The 15,696-nt window shown below is 39.2% G+C and overlaps 1 protein-coding gene across 4 annotated transcripts in view; it reads right to left on the bottom strand.

Moving 5' to 3' along the window:
* Positions 1-15,696, bottom strand: part of PATJ (PATJ crumbs cell polarity complex component) — a 345,818-nt gene that overhangs the window by 113,405 nt on the left and 216,717 nt on the right. For all 4 annotated transcript variants that reach the window (XM_075998871.1, XM_075998878.1, XM_075998885.1 and 1 more), the window contains one exon: positions 14,658-14,749. In XM_075998871.1, coding sequence (XP_075854986.1) covers positions 14,658-14,749 — 92 coding nt within the window. The remainder of the gene's footprint in view (positions 1-14,657; positions 14,750-15,696) is intronic.

Genomic DNA, 15,696 nt, shown 5'->3' with positions numbered 1-15,696 from the left:
CCAGCCTCTGGTATCCCTAGCATCATTCCCTACCCTTCATGTGATCAAATTTTTTAGCTCCCACAAATGAGTGAGAACTTGAAATATTCATCTTTCTGTGCCTGGCTTATTTCACTTAACATAATGATCTCCAGTTCCATTCACGTTCCTGAAAATAACATGATTTCATTCTTTTTTATGGCCAAATAGTATTCCACTGTTATATACACCACATTTTCTTTATCTATTCATTCACTGATAGGTACTAAGGTTCATTCCATACCTTGGCTATTGTGAATAGTGCTGCAATAAACACGGGAGGGCATGGGTCCCTCTGACATGTTGATCTCATTTCCCTTGGACATATACCCAGAAGTGGGATTCCTGGATTGAACTGTCATTCTATTTTAAGTCTTTTGAGAAATTTCCATACTGTTTTCCATAGTGGCTATAGTAACTCACATTCCTACCAACAGTGTATGAGAATTCCCTTTTCTCTTGCATCTTGTGAATATCTGTTATTTTTTTTTTTTTTTTTGGTTTTTTTAATAATAGCCATTCTGACTGGGACAAGATGATATCTCCTTGTGGTATTGATTTGCCTTGCCCTGATGATTAGTGATGTTGAGCATTTTTTCATATTATCTGCTGGCCATTTGTAAGTCTTCTCTTGAGAAATGTCTATTCAGGTCCTTTGTCCATTTTTTATGGGGTTATTTATTCTTTTACTATTGAGTTGTTTGATTTAGTTTTTCTCCACAGGATGCTAATACCTCCAATTCAGTTTCTTGTTTGAAGAACATATTTATATTATGGCAAACACATTTTAGATCCTGATTTTGATTCCGATTTGTTATAAAAACACACTCATATTGGTAAAATGCACAAAACTTGTGTTAGGCAGGATGCTAAGAAGGCTCCCAAGATTTATGCCCCTGATTTATGCACTGTGAATATGATGAATTTCACTTCTATGATTAGGCTATATTATACTGCACAGCTGACTTTCAGATAAAGGGAGATTATCAGGTTGGGCCTGACCTAATCATCAAATGAGCTGTTTAAATTGGGAGATTGAACTTCTCAGAACCTTACTGTCCTGATCTCTTAAATTAGTAGTTTGACTTACATGAATTCTAAACTGATGTAAATTCTTCGTGGAATGCCTCGAGGCCAGAGACGGGGAGTCTGAGATTAGAAGCATCATTGTGGCTTTAGGGGGAGGCGATGCCTGGCAAAGAATGGGGTGGAGGGTGTTCCTAGCAGCTGAGGGCACTCCTCATTTGAGAACCAGCAAGGAAAAAGTAACTTCAACGAGAATAAGCCTGGAAGTGGATTTTTCCCCAAAGCATTCAGACAAGAACTCAGCCTGGCCAACACTCTGATTTCAGTCCTTGAGCAGAGAACCCAGCCACACTGTGCCAGCCTTCCAATCTATAGACCCCGCTAATGAATGGGTACTGTTTTAAGCCTTTTAATTTGTGGTAATTTGTTACACAGCACGAGGAAACTAATATACACCAGTTTTTTTTTTAAGATTGTCTCTTCTTTTTTTTTTTTGAATACAGAGACAGGGTCTCACTCTGTCACCCAGGCTGAAATGCAGTGGCACGATCATAGCTCACTACAGTCTTGAACTCCTGGGCTCAAGAGATCCCAATGCCTCAGCCTCCAGAGTAGCTGGAACTATAGGCATATGCCATCACACCTGCTATACACATTACTGATTTGGAAAACATGGTTGCCAGAAACATAATATTTAAATGCTTACCATCTACCACCATTCAAAGTGCTTTTCACATAGCAACTCATTTAACCTTCATAACAACTCTATGTGGTAGTTAAAATTATTTTCATTTTCTCTTTACTTTACACAGAGGTTAAACAATCTGACCAAAGTCACAAAGTTTATAAATCACAAAGCTAATAAGTAGCAGAGCTGAGATTCAAAACCAGCAGTCTGATTTCAAAACCTTCCCTTTTAACACACTATCCTACAGCGTTTCCCATTTTAATAGCCTAACCGAGAGTCACAAATGTCTCCTTCTCTCACACACCCAAGTTAACATTCCTAGACTCACCTTGGGGAAAAGTTCTATTGGGTCACAATTTACTCTTAGAGATGTTTCATAAATTTCCTTAAGGTAAAGAAACACGCAGGTTTGTTCATTCTACCAACTGTAGTCTCTCTATATTTCATACTTAAGTTCTGGGTGTCATATCTATGTTACCCATCCCTTATATAGACATAATGACTATAAAATACTTTAATATATTCATTTTGTGTGATGGGACAGGTAGAGTAGTGAATAATGCAGTGGACTGTAATTTCCTCAGTACTATTCTATAATACTTACTAGGGCTTTTTATAAGCCCTGTACTTTTCTTCCCCTTAAAGCCGAGCCGGTACTTGATTAACTCTATTTCCTTTTTCTGTGTTGGTGATCACGGAAACACATGCTGACAGGGAACCTCTGCTATCTGGGAGAACAGGGAGGCCCTCTTGCTGAGCCACAAAGGGTAAGTAATATGAGAAAGAAATAAAAACCTTTGTTTTAAGCCACTGAGTTTTGGGGCTGTTTGTTACCGAAGCATAACTGAGCTCCACACAAGCATATTGTACAATAATTTTTTTTTTTAAAAGCCACGTTCATAATAGTTAAATACTGGAAAAAACCCAAATGTTCACCTACAGGACATGGGATCAACAAAGTTTTGTATAGAGTGGATTATTATTCAGTAATTAAAGGAACAAACTTTTGATAAACAGCATGGATAAATCTCAAAAATATTATGTTAATGAAAGAAACCAGACACAAAAGAATACTGTTTGGTTCTGTTTACGTTAAGTTCAAGAACAGCCAAAACTAACTTATAGAGACAGAAATGAGGAAATAGTTGGCCCTGGACGATGGAGTGATTGACTGGATAGGGACTCAGCAAACTTTCTGGGGTGAATGAATATTCCATTAATATATTTTTGTTTTGGGTGGAGGTTACACCGGTGTATACAATTATCAAAGCTCAACAAACTGAACATTTAAAAACTACTGCACCAAGTGTAAATTATACTCCAATTAAAAAATAAATCCAGGCCGGCGTGGTGGCTCATGTCTGTAATCCTAGCACTCTGGGAGGCCGAGGCAGGCGGATTGCTCAAGGTCAGGAGTTTGAAACCAGCCTGAGCAAGAGCAAGACCCTGTCTCTACTATAAATAGAAAGAAATTAATTGGCCAACTAATATATAGAGAAAAAATTAGCCGGGCATGGTGGTGCACGCCTGTAGTCCCAGCTACTTTGGAGGCTGAGGCAGAAGGACTGCTTGAGCCCAGGAGTTTGAGGTTGCTGTGAGCTAGGCTGACACCAAGGCACTCACTCTAGCCTGGGCAACAAAGTGAGACTCTGTCTCAAAACAACAACAACAACAACAAAAATAAATAAATCCATGATTACATGTAGTGTAAGTCAATTATGCTATCCTTGAAAGCAATCTATGCAAAGGAACAGATTATATCACTGATAAGACAGAAGTTGTTTTCAAAACAACTTTCAAAATCTTGCTTTCTTAATCTATAAAATAGGGAAAGTGACTTATAATTGTTATGAGATAATGCAAATATCAAACCACTAAAGTATAACAAAAGTTAATATTTAGTATATGTGCTGCCGAAGCAAGCACAAAAGTTAATATTTAGTGTTTTGTGGTTTTATGATGTTGAGTCTCATATATTTAAACTTCCAGGTGCTAAGTCCTCAGTTGCCAATAATTCATTTAGCCATCAACCAAAAAATTTAAAAAAAACCACTGCATGGTTTCATTCTAAAGCCTTTATTCTTTTCTTTTCTTCTATTTTTTTTTCTCAGAGTCTTGCTCTGTTGCCCAAGCTAGAGTGCCGTGGTATCAGCGTAGATCACAGCAACCTCAAACTCCTGGGCTCAAGCAATTCTCCTACCTCACCATCCCGAGTAGCTGGGACTACAGGTGTGCACCACCACGCTCGGCTAATTTTTTCTACTTTTAGTAGAGACGGGGTCTCACTCTTGTTCAGGTTGGTCTCGAACTCCTGACCTCAAGTGATCCTCCTACCTTGGCCTCGCAGAGTGCTAGGATTACAGTCGTGAGCCACCGCGCCCCAATCTCTTTTCTTTTCTTCTAATCCCATGGTCCCCATCCTACTACATGTCCTTTTTATGTTGCCTGGACTATGACAACAGTGTCCCTACTGCTATCCTTGTTTTGCTGTCTCTGCATCTGAATCCATCTAAATCACTCCCCTCTCAACTGTGAAAACCATCCCCCTGGAACCAAATCTGAAAATGGAATGTGAATAACCCAACATTAAGGAGTTCCCTCTATTGGTACTTGTTTTGCCTGATACATAGTTACCTATTTGCATGTCTTAGAAGTTCTTGGAGAACTTCTTACTTAACTATAAGGCCTTATTAGCATATGACATACAGTGGGTGCTCAATAAATGCTTGAATTAAATTTGTTAATGCAGTTTGGACTCAGCTCTTTCCTGTGTAAGTCTACCCAGCTATAGCACTGACCCGCTCTTGGTGTACTCACTTGTCCAACATTAATCACTCTCTCCTTTGAATTTCTATAATAACTACTTAGATGGCTTGTCTCAGCAACTTCATTCCATTCTTCTAAGAATACCTAACTGCATTCTGGGAAGCACACATATGTCATGCACAGGGATTTGTTGACAACACTATATGTTTATTCTTTATCTATCAAAGTTATAACCATAGATCAAACTATAATAAGTGATTTTCATTATCATGTTATTGGAAGCATTAATCCAACAATCCTTGACTAATTCTTCAGAATAAATATACTCTCTCAAATATAAACTCTAAAAGAACACTATAAATTATGGTCAAAAGAAAGATTAGTAGGTTATCAGGAGAACATACTTATGCTTCAGGAAAGCATAATGAACCCATGACAATAATTTCTGAATGAGGAAAAACAAAAGAGGACATCTAATGTAGTGGGCAGTGTGTATATGTCTGTAAAATGGCATAACTTTATCAGGGTCTGAGATATCTCCAAGAAGCAAGTATCTCCTAAAGGCAAAAGTGTGTTCCATTCCAAAATTCATAGAGAATCTCAAGGGACCCCAAATAGCCAAAATAGTCTTGAAAAAGAAGAACAATGTGGGAAGTCTCAAACTTCCCAATGTGAAAACTTACTACAAAAACACAGTAATCAAAACAGTGTGCTACTAGCATAAAGACAGACATATTGACCAATGGCACAGGATAGAAAGCGAAGAAATAAACCCTTGTATATATGGTTACATAATTTTTAGCAAGGATGCCAGGACCATTAAATGGGGGAAAGGATGATCTTTTCAATAAATGGTGCTGGGAAAACTAGATATCTACATGTAAAAAGTGAAGTCAGACTGGGTGTGGTGACACGGGCCTGAAGTCCCAGCTCTTGGAAGGCTGAGGCAGGAGGATAGCTCGAACCCATGAATTTGAGGTTGTACGTGCTATGATTGTGCCTGTGAATAGCCACTGTACTTCAGCCTGGGCAATATAGCATGATCCAGCAAGATGTAGCAAGATTCTTTAAAAAAAAAAAAATGAAATCAGATCCTTGCTTTATAGTATATATAAAAATTAACCTAAAATGGATCAAAGACCTAATAAGAGCTAAAATCATAAAACTCTTAGACGAAAACATATGGAAAAAGTTTTTTGACACTGGATTTCACAATAATTTCTTGCACATGACACCAAAAGCAGAGGCAACAACAATAAAAATAGATAAATTGTACTATATCAAAATTTTAACTTTTTTTTTTTTTTTTTTTTGAGATGAAGTCTCACTCTGTTGCCCGGGCTAGAGTGCCGTGGCATCAGCCTAGCTCACAGCAACCTCAAACTCCTGAGCTTAGGCGATCCTACTGCCTCAGCCTCCCGAGTCCCTAGCTGGGACTACAGACATGAACCACCATGCCCGGCTAATTTTTTCTATATATTTTTAGTTGGCCAATTAATTTCTTTCTTTCCTTCTTTTTTTTTTTTTTTTTGAGACAGTCTCGCTTTGTTGCCCAGGCTAGAGTGAGTGCTGTGGCTTCAGCCTAGCTTACACCAACCTCAAACTCCTGGGCTCAAGCAATCCTGCTGCCGCCTCAGCCTCCCAAGTAGCTGGGACTACAGACATGCGCCATTGTGCCTGGCTAATTTTTTGTATATATATATTAGTTGGCCAATTAATTTTTTTCTATTTATAGTAGAGACGGGGTCTCGCTCTTGCTTAGGCTGGTTTCCAACTCCTGTCCTAGAGCAATCCACCCGCCTGGGCTTCCCAGAGTACTAGGATTACAGGTGAGAGCCACCGCACCAGGCCTCTTTCTATTTTGAGTAGAGATGGGTTCTCGCTCTTGCTCAGGCTGGTTTCAAACTCCTGACCTTGAGCAATCATCCGCCTCAGCCTCCCAGAGTGCTAGGATTACAGGCGTGAGCCACCTCGCCAGGCCCCAAATTTTAACTTTTGTATATCAAAGGACACAATCAACAGAGTGAAAAGACAACCTATGGAATGAGAGAAAATATTTGCAAATCATGTATCTGATAAGGAGTTAATAACCAGAATATATACAGACTCCTACAACTCAACAACAACAATGGCAAAACACACAACCTGATTAAAAAATGGGCAAAGGACTTAAACAGACATTTCTACAAAGATACACAAATAGTCAATAAGCACATACAAAGATGCTCAGTATCACTAATCCATCAGGGAAATGCAAATCAAAATCACAATGAGATAACCACCTCACACTCATTAGGATGGCTACTGAAAAAAAAAAACAAAACAGAAAATAAGTATTGGCAAGCTTGTGAAGTTGGAACCCTTGTGCACTGTTGGTGGGAATGCAAAATGGTGCTGCTGCTATGGAAAAAGGTATGGTGGTTCCTCAGAAAATTAGAAATAGAATTACCATATGACTCAGCAATTCTACTTATGGGTATATATCCAAGAGGTGAAAAGCAGGGTTTTGAAGAGCTATTTGTACACCCCTGTTCACAGTAGCATTATTCACAAGAGGTAAAAGGCAGAAGCAACTCAAGTGTTCATCCATGGATGTGTGGAAAAACAAAATGTGGCATATACATAAAAATGAAACATTATTCATCCTTAAAAAGCAAGGAAATTCTGACACATGGTACAACATTGATAAACCTTGAAAACAGAGGCTAAGTGAAATATACCAGTCACAGAAGGATAAATACTGCACAACTCCACTTATATGAGGTGCCTAGTATAGTCAAATTCAGACACAGACAGTAGAATGGTGGTTGCCAGGGATTAGAAGGAGGGGGAAGGGGGAGTTAGTGGGAAGATAAAAAAAAAAGTTCTGCAGATGGATGGTGGTGATGGTTATACAATGATGTGAATGTACTTAATGCCAGTGAACTGTACATTTAAATGGTTACGATGGTAAATTTTGTGATATGTATATTTCATTGCAATTAAAAATATTACTACTAAGCAAGGAAAAACAGTAAAAGCATGATAGGAACATGTTTGGATTATTTAAAATAGCACTTAAAAATCATTATTGTAGGCCGGGCGTGGTGGCTCACGCCTGTAATCCTAGCTCTCTGGGAGGCCGTGGCGGGCGGATTGCTCGAGGTCAGGAGTTCGAAACCAGCCTGAGCAAGAGCGAGACCTCGTCTCTACTATAAATAGAAAGAAATTAATTGGCCAACTAATATATACAAAAAATTAGCCGGGCATGGTGGCGAATGCCTGTAGTCCCAGCTACTTGGGAGGCTGAGGCAGAAGGATTGCTTGAGCCAGGAGTTTGAGGTTGCTGTGAGCTAGGCTGACGCCACGGCACTCACTCTAGCCTGGGCAACAAAGCGAGTCTCTGTCTCAAAAAAAAAAAAAAAAAATCATTATTGTATTCAGAGGCTCTGGTTTGCCTCTTGGAAACATTCTTTCACCAACTGCATAGGATCTCATTTTATGCCAACAAAATAGCACTATATCAAAAGCAGAAGTTATGTGCCTGAATTCCGCCTGGACTGCTGAGCAGGCTGATTTAACTTTTTTTGCAACTTGTTCTAAAATGATTACAACTACAATCTACAATCTGTGATGTGCCCAACACATCATTTAGATGGACACATGTGTGTATATATACACATACACAAATATTGAATAAATGAGGAACATGTGAACACAACTAAAGCGGCTTGGATATTATTTTCTGATTATACTAAATTTAGTGATGTAAGACATTTGAGGACAGAAAAAACTTAACTCTACACCTGCTGTATTAATTGGAACATGACATTGAATTAACATTCAGCCAGGAAAGCTCCATGTAAATGGACCAGAAGTAACATAAAAACAAAGCAAATCATTATATTTCAATGGGAACAAACTTCCTGTCTCAAAAGATTCCAGAAGATATTTCTAACTATATGAACAGACTAAATTGTTTCCAATACACAACTGGAAGAAGAGACTAAAATAGCTGAATGTACTGAATTGGAAATAAAAGGCCAATGGCAGTAGGATTATGTATGTACTCTATTTACTTGGCATTCCAAAGAATACCAATCACTAATGAGGGCTGCTGGGAAAAACTCAGTATCCAGACCCACAATTTACAAAGGTGGCCCCAGGCAAGTTCTAAATAATTGTTGCCAGTTGTGAGACAGCTCATAAAATATTTGGCTGCACAGGTGGGCAGGAAGGTTGATGTGGGGAGCTTAGAACTGGATGGATGACTCAGCCTAGCAAGTTTTTCATAGAGATTCTTTCTAAAAGATTGTACAGGAGATACTCCCAGCCCTTCCCCTCTTACTCTTGGCTGGCAAATCCCAAACATGGTTCAGATATCCAGCCTTTGCCATAGTGCCATGTGCTGGGAAATGTGACCCCCTCCCCCTCAAGGATAACTCAGGACAAATCCTGCCTACTTCCTCTTCAATACTTATAGTGATCTCATTTCAGGAGCCAGAAACTGGTTTGGCAGTGGAAATGAGTCAAATAGGAGGATCCTCAGTAGAGACTTGTTCAGAGGTCAAATGCTCTGCTAAAGTAGTTTGAAGGACAAAAACTTCTCAGAATCAAGGCTAAAAGCCTACATGTGACAAGAAAATGCACAGAGGGAACCTTGCAAGTGTCTCATTCCAGTTGCTCATGATTTGATAAGATCAATAGCTCTACTTTTATCACCCTTCCCATTTATTGGGATCCTTTGGCAGCGAGCAGTAAGATGAATTCAGGCCAACTTAAGCAAAAGGGAATTTATCAGAGGGGTACTGGGAATCTCACAAAACTAACAGGTTACAGGACCAGACTTGGAACAGTTAGGGACTCCAGAGGACAAGGAAATAGGAAGCAGAATGATGTCAATGCAGGAATGTATGATCAGGGCACTGTGGCTCTATGAATAAAACCATTAAAACTCACATGACTTGCTTCCAATCCTAAGCCTAAGGTATCAAGCTTAGGACACGTGAACACCCACTGGCCACATCTTGGCAGTGAAGGAAATCAAGCAAGAGTTGGCATTTCATGGCATTACGAGTGACTTATATTGGTCTACCATATGGTCCCACTAAATAGAGAAACAAAAGAGCCTTGAAATTGCCAGTGTCCTACTTCGTCCTCCTTGCAACTCCTAATAGAGTTCAGTGCTAGTGACAGGTATCTTCCGCAAAACTTCTTGTCTTATACACCTTGGATGACTTTTTATTGCACACTTGAAAAAGGGCACTTCATTCATTAAAGGTCCATGAAAGTGAGAAAGATGCTTCCTTACAAAATTCAAAACAACTGACATACATAGCTGTATTCATCCAATGGTACTTTCCTGAAGAAGGTCTGGTTTTTCTGCTGGAATCAAATGTCCGGGTGTATTGACTGGGCATAACATCCGATTCTGAAATCTTTGGGTTTCTATACAACTATGACTTTGCTTACCACTCTTCAAGTCTTAACCTAAGCGTCTTTGTCTGTGACACCTTTCCCTAGACCCCAAAACTAGATTGGGTGCATCTCTTTTATGTTCCTACAGCATCATAATACTTTCATCATTGGATAAGGTACTAGACTATTGTTTGTTCTCTGTCTCATTTTTTAGGGCAGAGACTATGTTCTTTCCATCGCTGACTCCACAGCACCAACACAATTAGGCACTCAGTAAACTGTTGAAAAATGAATGTTTCTTTATGAAAGCAAAATTCATGCTTGTGCACACAATCTTTTTTCCTTCCTATTTATCAAAACTAGTCTCATGAATCGAGAGCATGATAAGCATTTTTAAAATATCCAGGTTTCAGGCCGGGCGCTGTGGCTCACGCCTGTAATCCTAGCTCTTGGGAGGCCGAGGCGGGCGGATTGCTCAAGGTCAGGAGTTCAAAACCAGCCTGAGCAAGAGCGAGACCCCGTCTCTACTATAAATAGAAAGAAATTAATTGGCCAACTGATATATATAGAAAAAATTAGCCGGGCATGGTGGCGCATGCCTGTAGTCCCAGCTACTCGGGAGGCTGAGGCAGAAGGATCACTCGAGCCCAGGAGTTTGAGGTTGCTGTGAGCTAGGCTGACGCCACGGCACTCACTCTAGCCTGGACAACAAAGCGAGACTCTGTCTCAAAAAAAAAAAAAAAAAAAAAAAAATCCAGGTTTCTTCTTCAGATGGACACCTCCTCAAGATGACTCTGACATTCCCATTAATCTCAAGTTGATATCATCTTTCAGGGTTATGACCAGAGGATAATGGGCCACGCTATAATTTTAATTACAAAAACAAGACATATGTTCAATCAAAACAGGTGGATCCCATGGTGAGTCCATTCTTACACAGTAGGGCTTGACAGCTAGCATTAAATCTTTCCAAGTGTTGCAGTTTCATTTGGCCTCCTTTAGCCCCAGGAGTTTTTACACAGTACACATTTTCCACATGTAATTAAGTAATGGAGAGTGAGTTGTTATACATGACATTTAATTTTCAATAGTGGGGGAAGGTACGACAAGAGCTGCAGGCAAGATCATTAATCTCCCTGGATCCCTGCACTGCCAAATACAGCAATTCATTCATTGTGTTAATACAGCTCTTCTCCTCTACTTAAACTGTGGGCTCATGTGGAGGGGATAATGCCGAGGAGGAAAACTCATAGAACTGAATGTATGGTACAGAGCAAGAACTCGGATTGCAAAACACATCTGGATGATCCAGAGTTGAATAATTTAATATATCAAAGCCTCTATGTTCAGGGTACAATTTCCAGGATAGTCCAAAATCTAATGATGTGAAAAGCAAAAGGGAAAAGGTAATTATGTATGTATATATAGGAGCAATTTGCTAATTTGCACTACTGATCCATAGACCCCTTGCAAATTATAGATCAATTAGTACATGAATAACCACAAGTGTTAAAAGAATATGACAAGGACTCGATCGAAATATGTACATCACTGTAGACTAAAGGCCTTAGTTAATTAAAATGTTGCCTGCAGCATATTTTAATGGCTTTCTGTGATTACTGCTACTGCTAATCATACTCCAAAACCTATGGCTGAATTCCTTTTTTTATAATCACTTGTCAATAAATTTAAAAAAGAGTTGCTGAGTTATAAAGCCAAAAATTTCTACATAATGGAAAGGCAAAGAGAATTAATAATTTCACCCGAGGAAGGAAATTTTGCTAAATACAAGCAAACTGTAAAGAAATACAAATTACAAAAATGGTTTTCAAAGTAACCTCATAACACAGTACAAGTTATGTAGGGTTTAAAAGAAGAGTAAAATCACATTTGTGGTGCTGATGTGATTCAAATGTTAACTTCCTGAACCCTGTTAACGAATCAATTATTAATTACCTCAAGATTTGGTTCCAAAATAGGGAAAATCAAGGTTTGTATAACAAAAGCTTGAAATGGTATTAATAATATATATGGCAAAGGTTGAAAGATGCGCCTGTGATTAACGAGCTAGGCAATCAGCCCGAGGGAAGATGAAATGTTGAACAGCACCTAAAATGCACAGGCCAGTGCATGTGACTGGGAAGAAAATCCACCATTGTGTCCCCACTGGTCATGTACAGATCCAAGGAACAATAAAATATTCTCTTTTTTGCTGTCCTTAAGTGCCCCACATTTTGATAGTATTTGATTTTACTTGCCTCAGTAAAATCTGTTATATTTTATTGACATGGGGATTAATTAGCATTAATTAGATTTTTCTTTAGACATTCCTTACAGTGTTCTACTCCTCTTAGGGTATCAAGTCATCCACTAAAAAAAAAAAAAAAAAAAAAAGAAGCCGTTGCTGACAGGGAACTGATGTTCTAAGCAGGCTGTGCCCATCTCTTTTATTCTCACATTTCCCAGAAATGGTTTTATATCATGTCCATAGCTATCCCTTCCAAGGCTTAATCATTACGATGTTAATTAAAGCATTCTTAAACTGAATGTGCTTCACTTAAAAAAATACTCAAAATAGACAAAGTATATATAGAGAATGATTCTCTTTTTTCTTCCTTTTTCCTTCTTCCTGACTTCTTTATTTTTCTATTAACTCCTTCTTTCTCCTGTCCTTCCCACCATTTCCTGCCATCATCATCAGCAGCAGCAGCACCACCGTTGAGCCGTTAATGGTCAGGCAGTTTCTACATATTAACACACTAGACAATTGATGAGATAGTGACATCCTCCCCGTATTACAGATCAGGATCCTGAACAAGCTCCCATTGCTGGGAGACTAGGTTTCAAGCCCAGGCCGGGCAAATCCAGAGTTTCTCCTTTTATTCACTAAGCCTTATAGTTCAGCCATGCTTGAGAAAAGAATTCATCACCTTAGGTAACAGTTTTCAGTCAGATGAATACTTCCTTCCTTTATGTTAATTGAAGTGTTCTATTTCCCAACTATTTAATTGCATTAAATGATTTTCTTTGGACCATATTCAATTTTCTTTTTGCTCTCTTTAAAATGGTAACAAAGGCCCCACAAATGCTGAGGAGGTAATAATAATGTTAATAACAGCACCTGTGGTAGCAGCCACCCCCATGTCCTAAACACCATGAGCAGACACGGTTAAGTGCTACATACATCTTTTCACGTAATCCCCACACAACTTTATACGAAGCCTTCAAGCCTAAATGCATCACTTTTGTGAACTTCTCATAATGAACAACATCTTAATGTCTTGAGTGCTGACCTTTCTTAAAGTCTATTCAAGCTTTCATCAACTAACTGTAATTTTGTAACTCCTGACAATAGGAAGAAGAAGAAAACCAAAAAAAGAGATTGGTGTTCAACAGAGGAGGTCACGATGAGTAAACTTGGAGGGGTTGTCTTAACACACAAAGACATACAAGAAAGAAGAAGGTTTCTCCCTTTGGAAATAGAGTAAAAACTTGGAAAGCCAGAAAGTGCCACTGGGTGGGAGAAAAGAACACCAGTGTAGGGTTCTTTCAGGAGCAAAGTAGCAACATCAGGTGAAGCTAAAGTGATGACGTGTGAAGGAATTGTTCAATCACGTGAGTGCCTATACCTGTGAATAAACTAGCCCCTCATTCTGGTGGTCCCCAGGAATAGATAGGTCTCACTGACGGTAACTAATGCAAAAGGGAAGAATACTAATGATCATCACCATCAAAAAATAGCAGCTAACATTCTTACATTCCTTACTCTATGTTAGATATTATTGTAAGCATTTAAAATTTTAAATATATCACAGTGAAGGAGAAAGGTGCCTTATTATCCCCATTTTACAGGCAATAACTGAGGACCAGAAGGAAAAGAAACAGACCAACAGTTAACAGATAGGGGTAGTTATATCACCTAAAAATAATTCAGATTTATTCATCATTCAGTCCAATAACAGAGAATCAAACAACCCCATTCCACTGCAGACGTGGCAATCATGGCGACTAATAATAAATATTCCCAATTCTGATTCTCTCATACCATAAGGGCTCAGTCAGCTCACAGGTGAGGTATGGGTAATTATACAGCCCCAAACACAGGACACAATTCTGGACAGTGGAACTGACATCTCCAAATTTCCTACCAGCACTCTTAAAATGAAGCACCTAACAGTTTCCTTGGTTCTGTTTTCCTATTTATTCTTTGATGAAGACATTAATGATTGAGCAAATGTACCAAATAATGGTGACAGGAAGAGAAGTTAGCAGGTTCCATTATATTTATATTCAGCAGGGGTCCTCAAACTTTTTAAACAGGGGGCCAGTTCACTGTCCCTCAGACCGTTGGAGAGTGTGCACTGTGGGCCCAGGACGAGTCGGCTGCTAAGCAGGACAGGCAGCTGCGGCAAAAACACCAGGCAGGCTGGATAAATGTCCTAGGCGGACGGCATGTGGCCCTCAGGCCATAGTTTGAGGATGCCTGATATACAGGATAATCAGACCCAACAAAGGAAGAATTTTTTTATAATTGAAATACAAATACTAGCTTCAACTACCAATTCTATCACGTGAAACATAAGAAAACCTCATAATCACAACAATCTATACTTTTCTTAAAGTGATAGTTACAAAAGAAAAACGTATTTTTAGAATAAACAGTGATTTTGTTAGACAAACCAAACATAACATAGTCTTATACTAATAATAACATCTCCAAAAGATATCTTAGATTTTAGAAAATCAGATCTATCAATCATACCTGATGAAAACCAGCTTGACCTTTGAAGGGGCAGTCTTAATAATGGCAGATGCATTTTGGTGACTTCTTCCATACAGGATCTGATTGTTTATCTGTGTAGTAAAAAATAAAACACACTTATTTATATATGTTTGCAAGTATATATGCATATACTTGGAATCAAGTGATAATGACTATTAATTTTTTTTTTTTTTTGAGACAGAGTCTCACTTTGTTGCCTAGAGTGAGTGCCGTGGTGTCAGCCTAGCTCACAGCAACCTCAAACTCCTGGGCTCAAGCAATCCTACTGCCTCAGCCTCCCAAGTAGCTAGGACTATAGGCATGTGCCACCATGCCCGGCTAATTCTATATATATTAGTTGGCCAATTAATTCCTTTGTATTTATAGTAGAGATGGGGTCTCGCTCTTGCTCAGGCTGGTTTTGAACTCCTGACCTCGAGCAATCCGCCCACCTCAGCCTCCCAGAGTGCTAGAATTTCAGGCATGAGCCACCACGCCCGGCAGATGACTATTAATTTTTAAATGGGTATATGTTGGACTATTCAATGCTAAAAAACTTAATATTCCTTGTAGTACAGCTTCAAATACTAATTCTAAACAGCTATTAAAAATCTCTTAAATTCAGTTTGACTACAATTAATGAAGAACATACAGTCCTTGATCCTTTCGCTAAACTTCAAGAGAATAAGAGTTGAGCTTTATGCAAAAACTTTACAATAGGCCGGGCGCTGTGGCTCACGCCTGTAATCCTAGCTCTTGGGAGGCCGAGGCGGGCGGATTGCTCAAGGTCAGGAGTTCAAAACCAGCCTGAGCAAGAGCGAGACCCCGTCTCTACTATAAATAGAAAGAAATTAATTGGCCAACTGATATATATATAAAAAAAAAAAAAATTAGCCGGGCATGGTGGCTCATGCCTGTAGTCCCAGCTACCCGGGAGGCTGAGGCAGAAGGATCACTCGAGCCCAGGAGTTTGAGGTTGCTGTGAGCTAGGCTGACGCCACGGCACTCACTCTAGCCTGGGCAACAAAAGCGAGACTCT

The sequence above is a fragment of the Microcebus murinus genome, chromosome 2 (assembly GCF_040939455.1).
Source record: "Microcebus murinus isolate Inina chromosome 2, M.murinus_Inina_mat1.0, whole genome shotgun sequence".
NCBI lineage: Eukaryota > Metazoa > Chordata > Mammalia > Primates > Cheirogaleidae > Microcebus > Microcebus murinus.
Note: the sequence above shows the minus strand (reverse complement) of the source record. Positions and strands in the feature narration are given on the sequence as shown.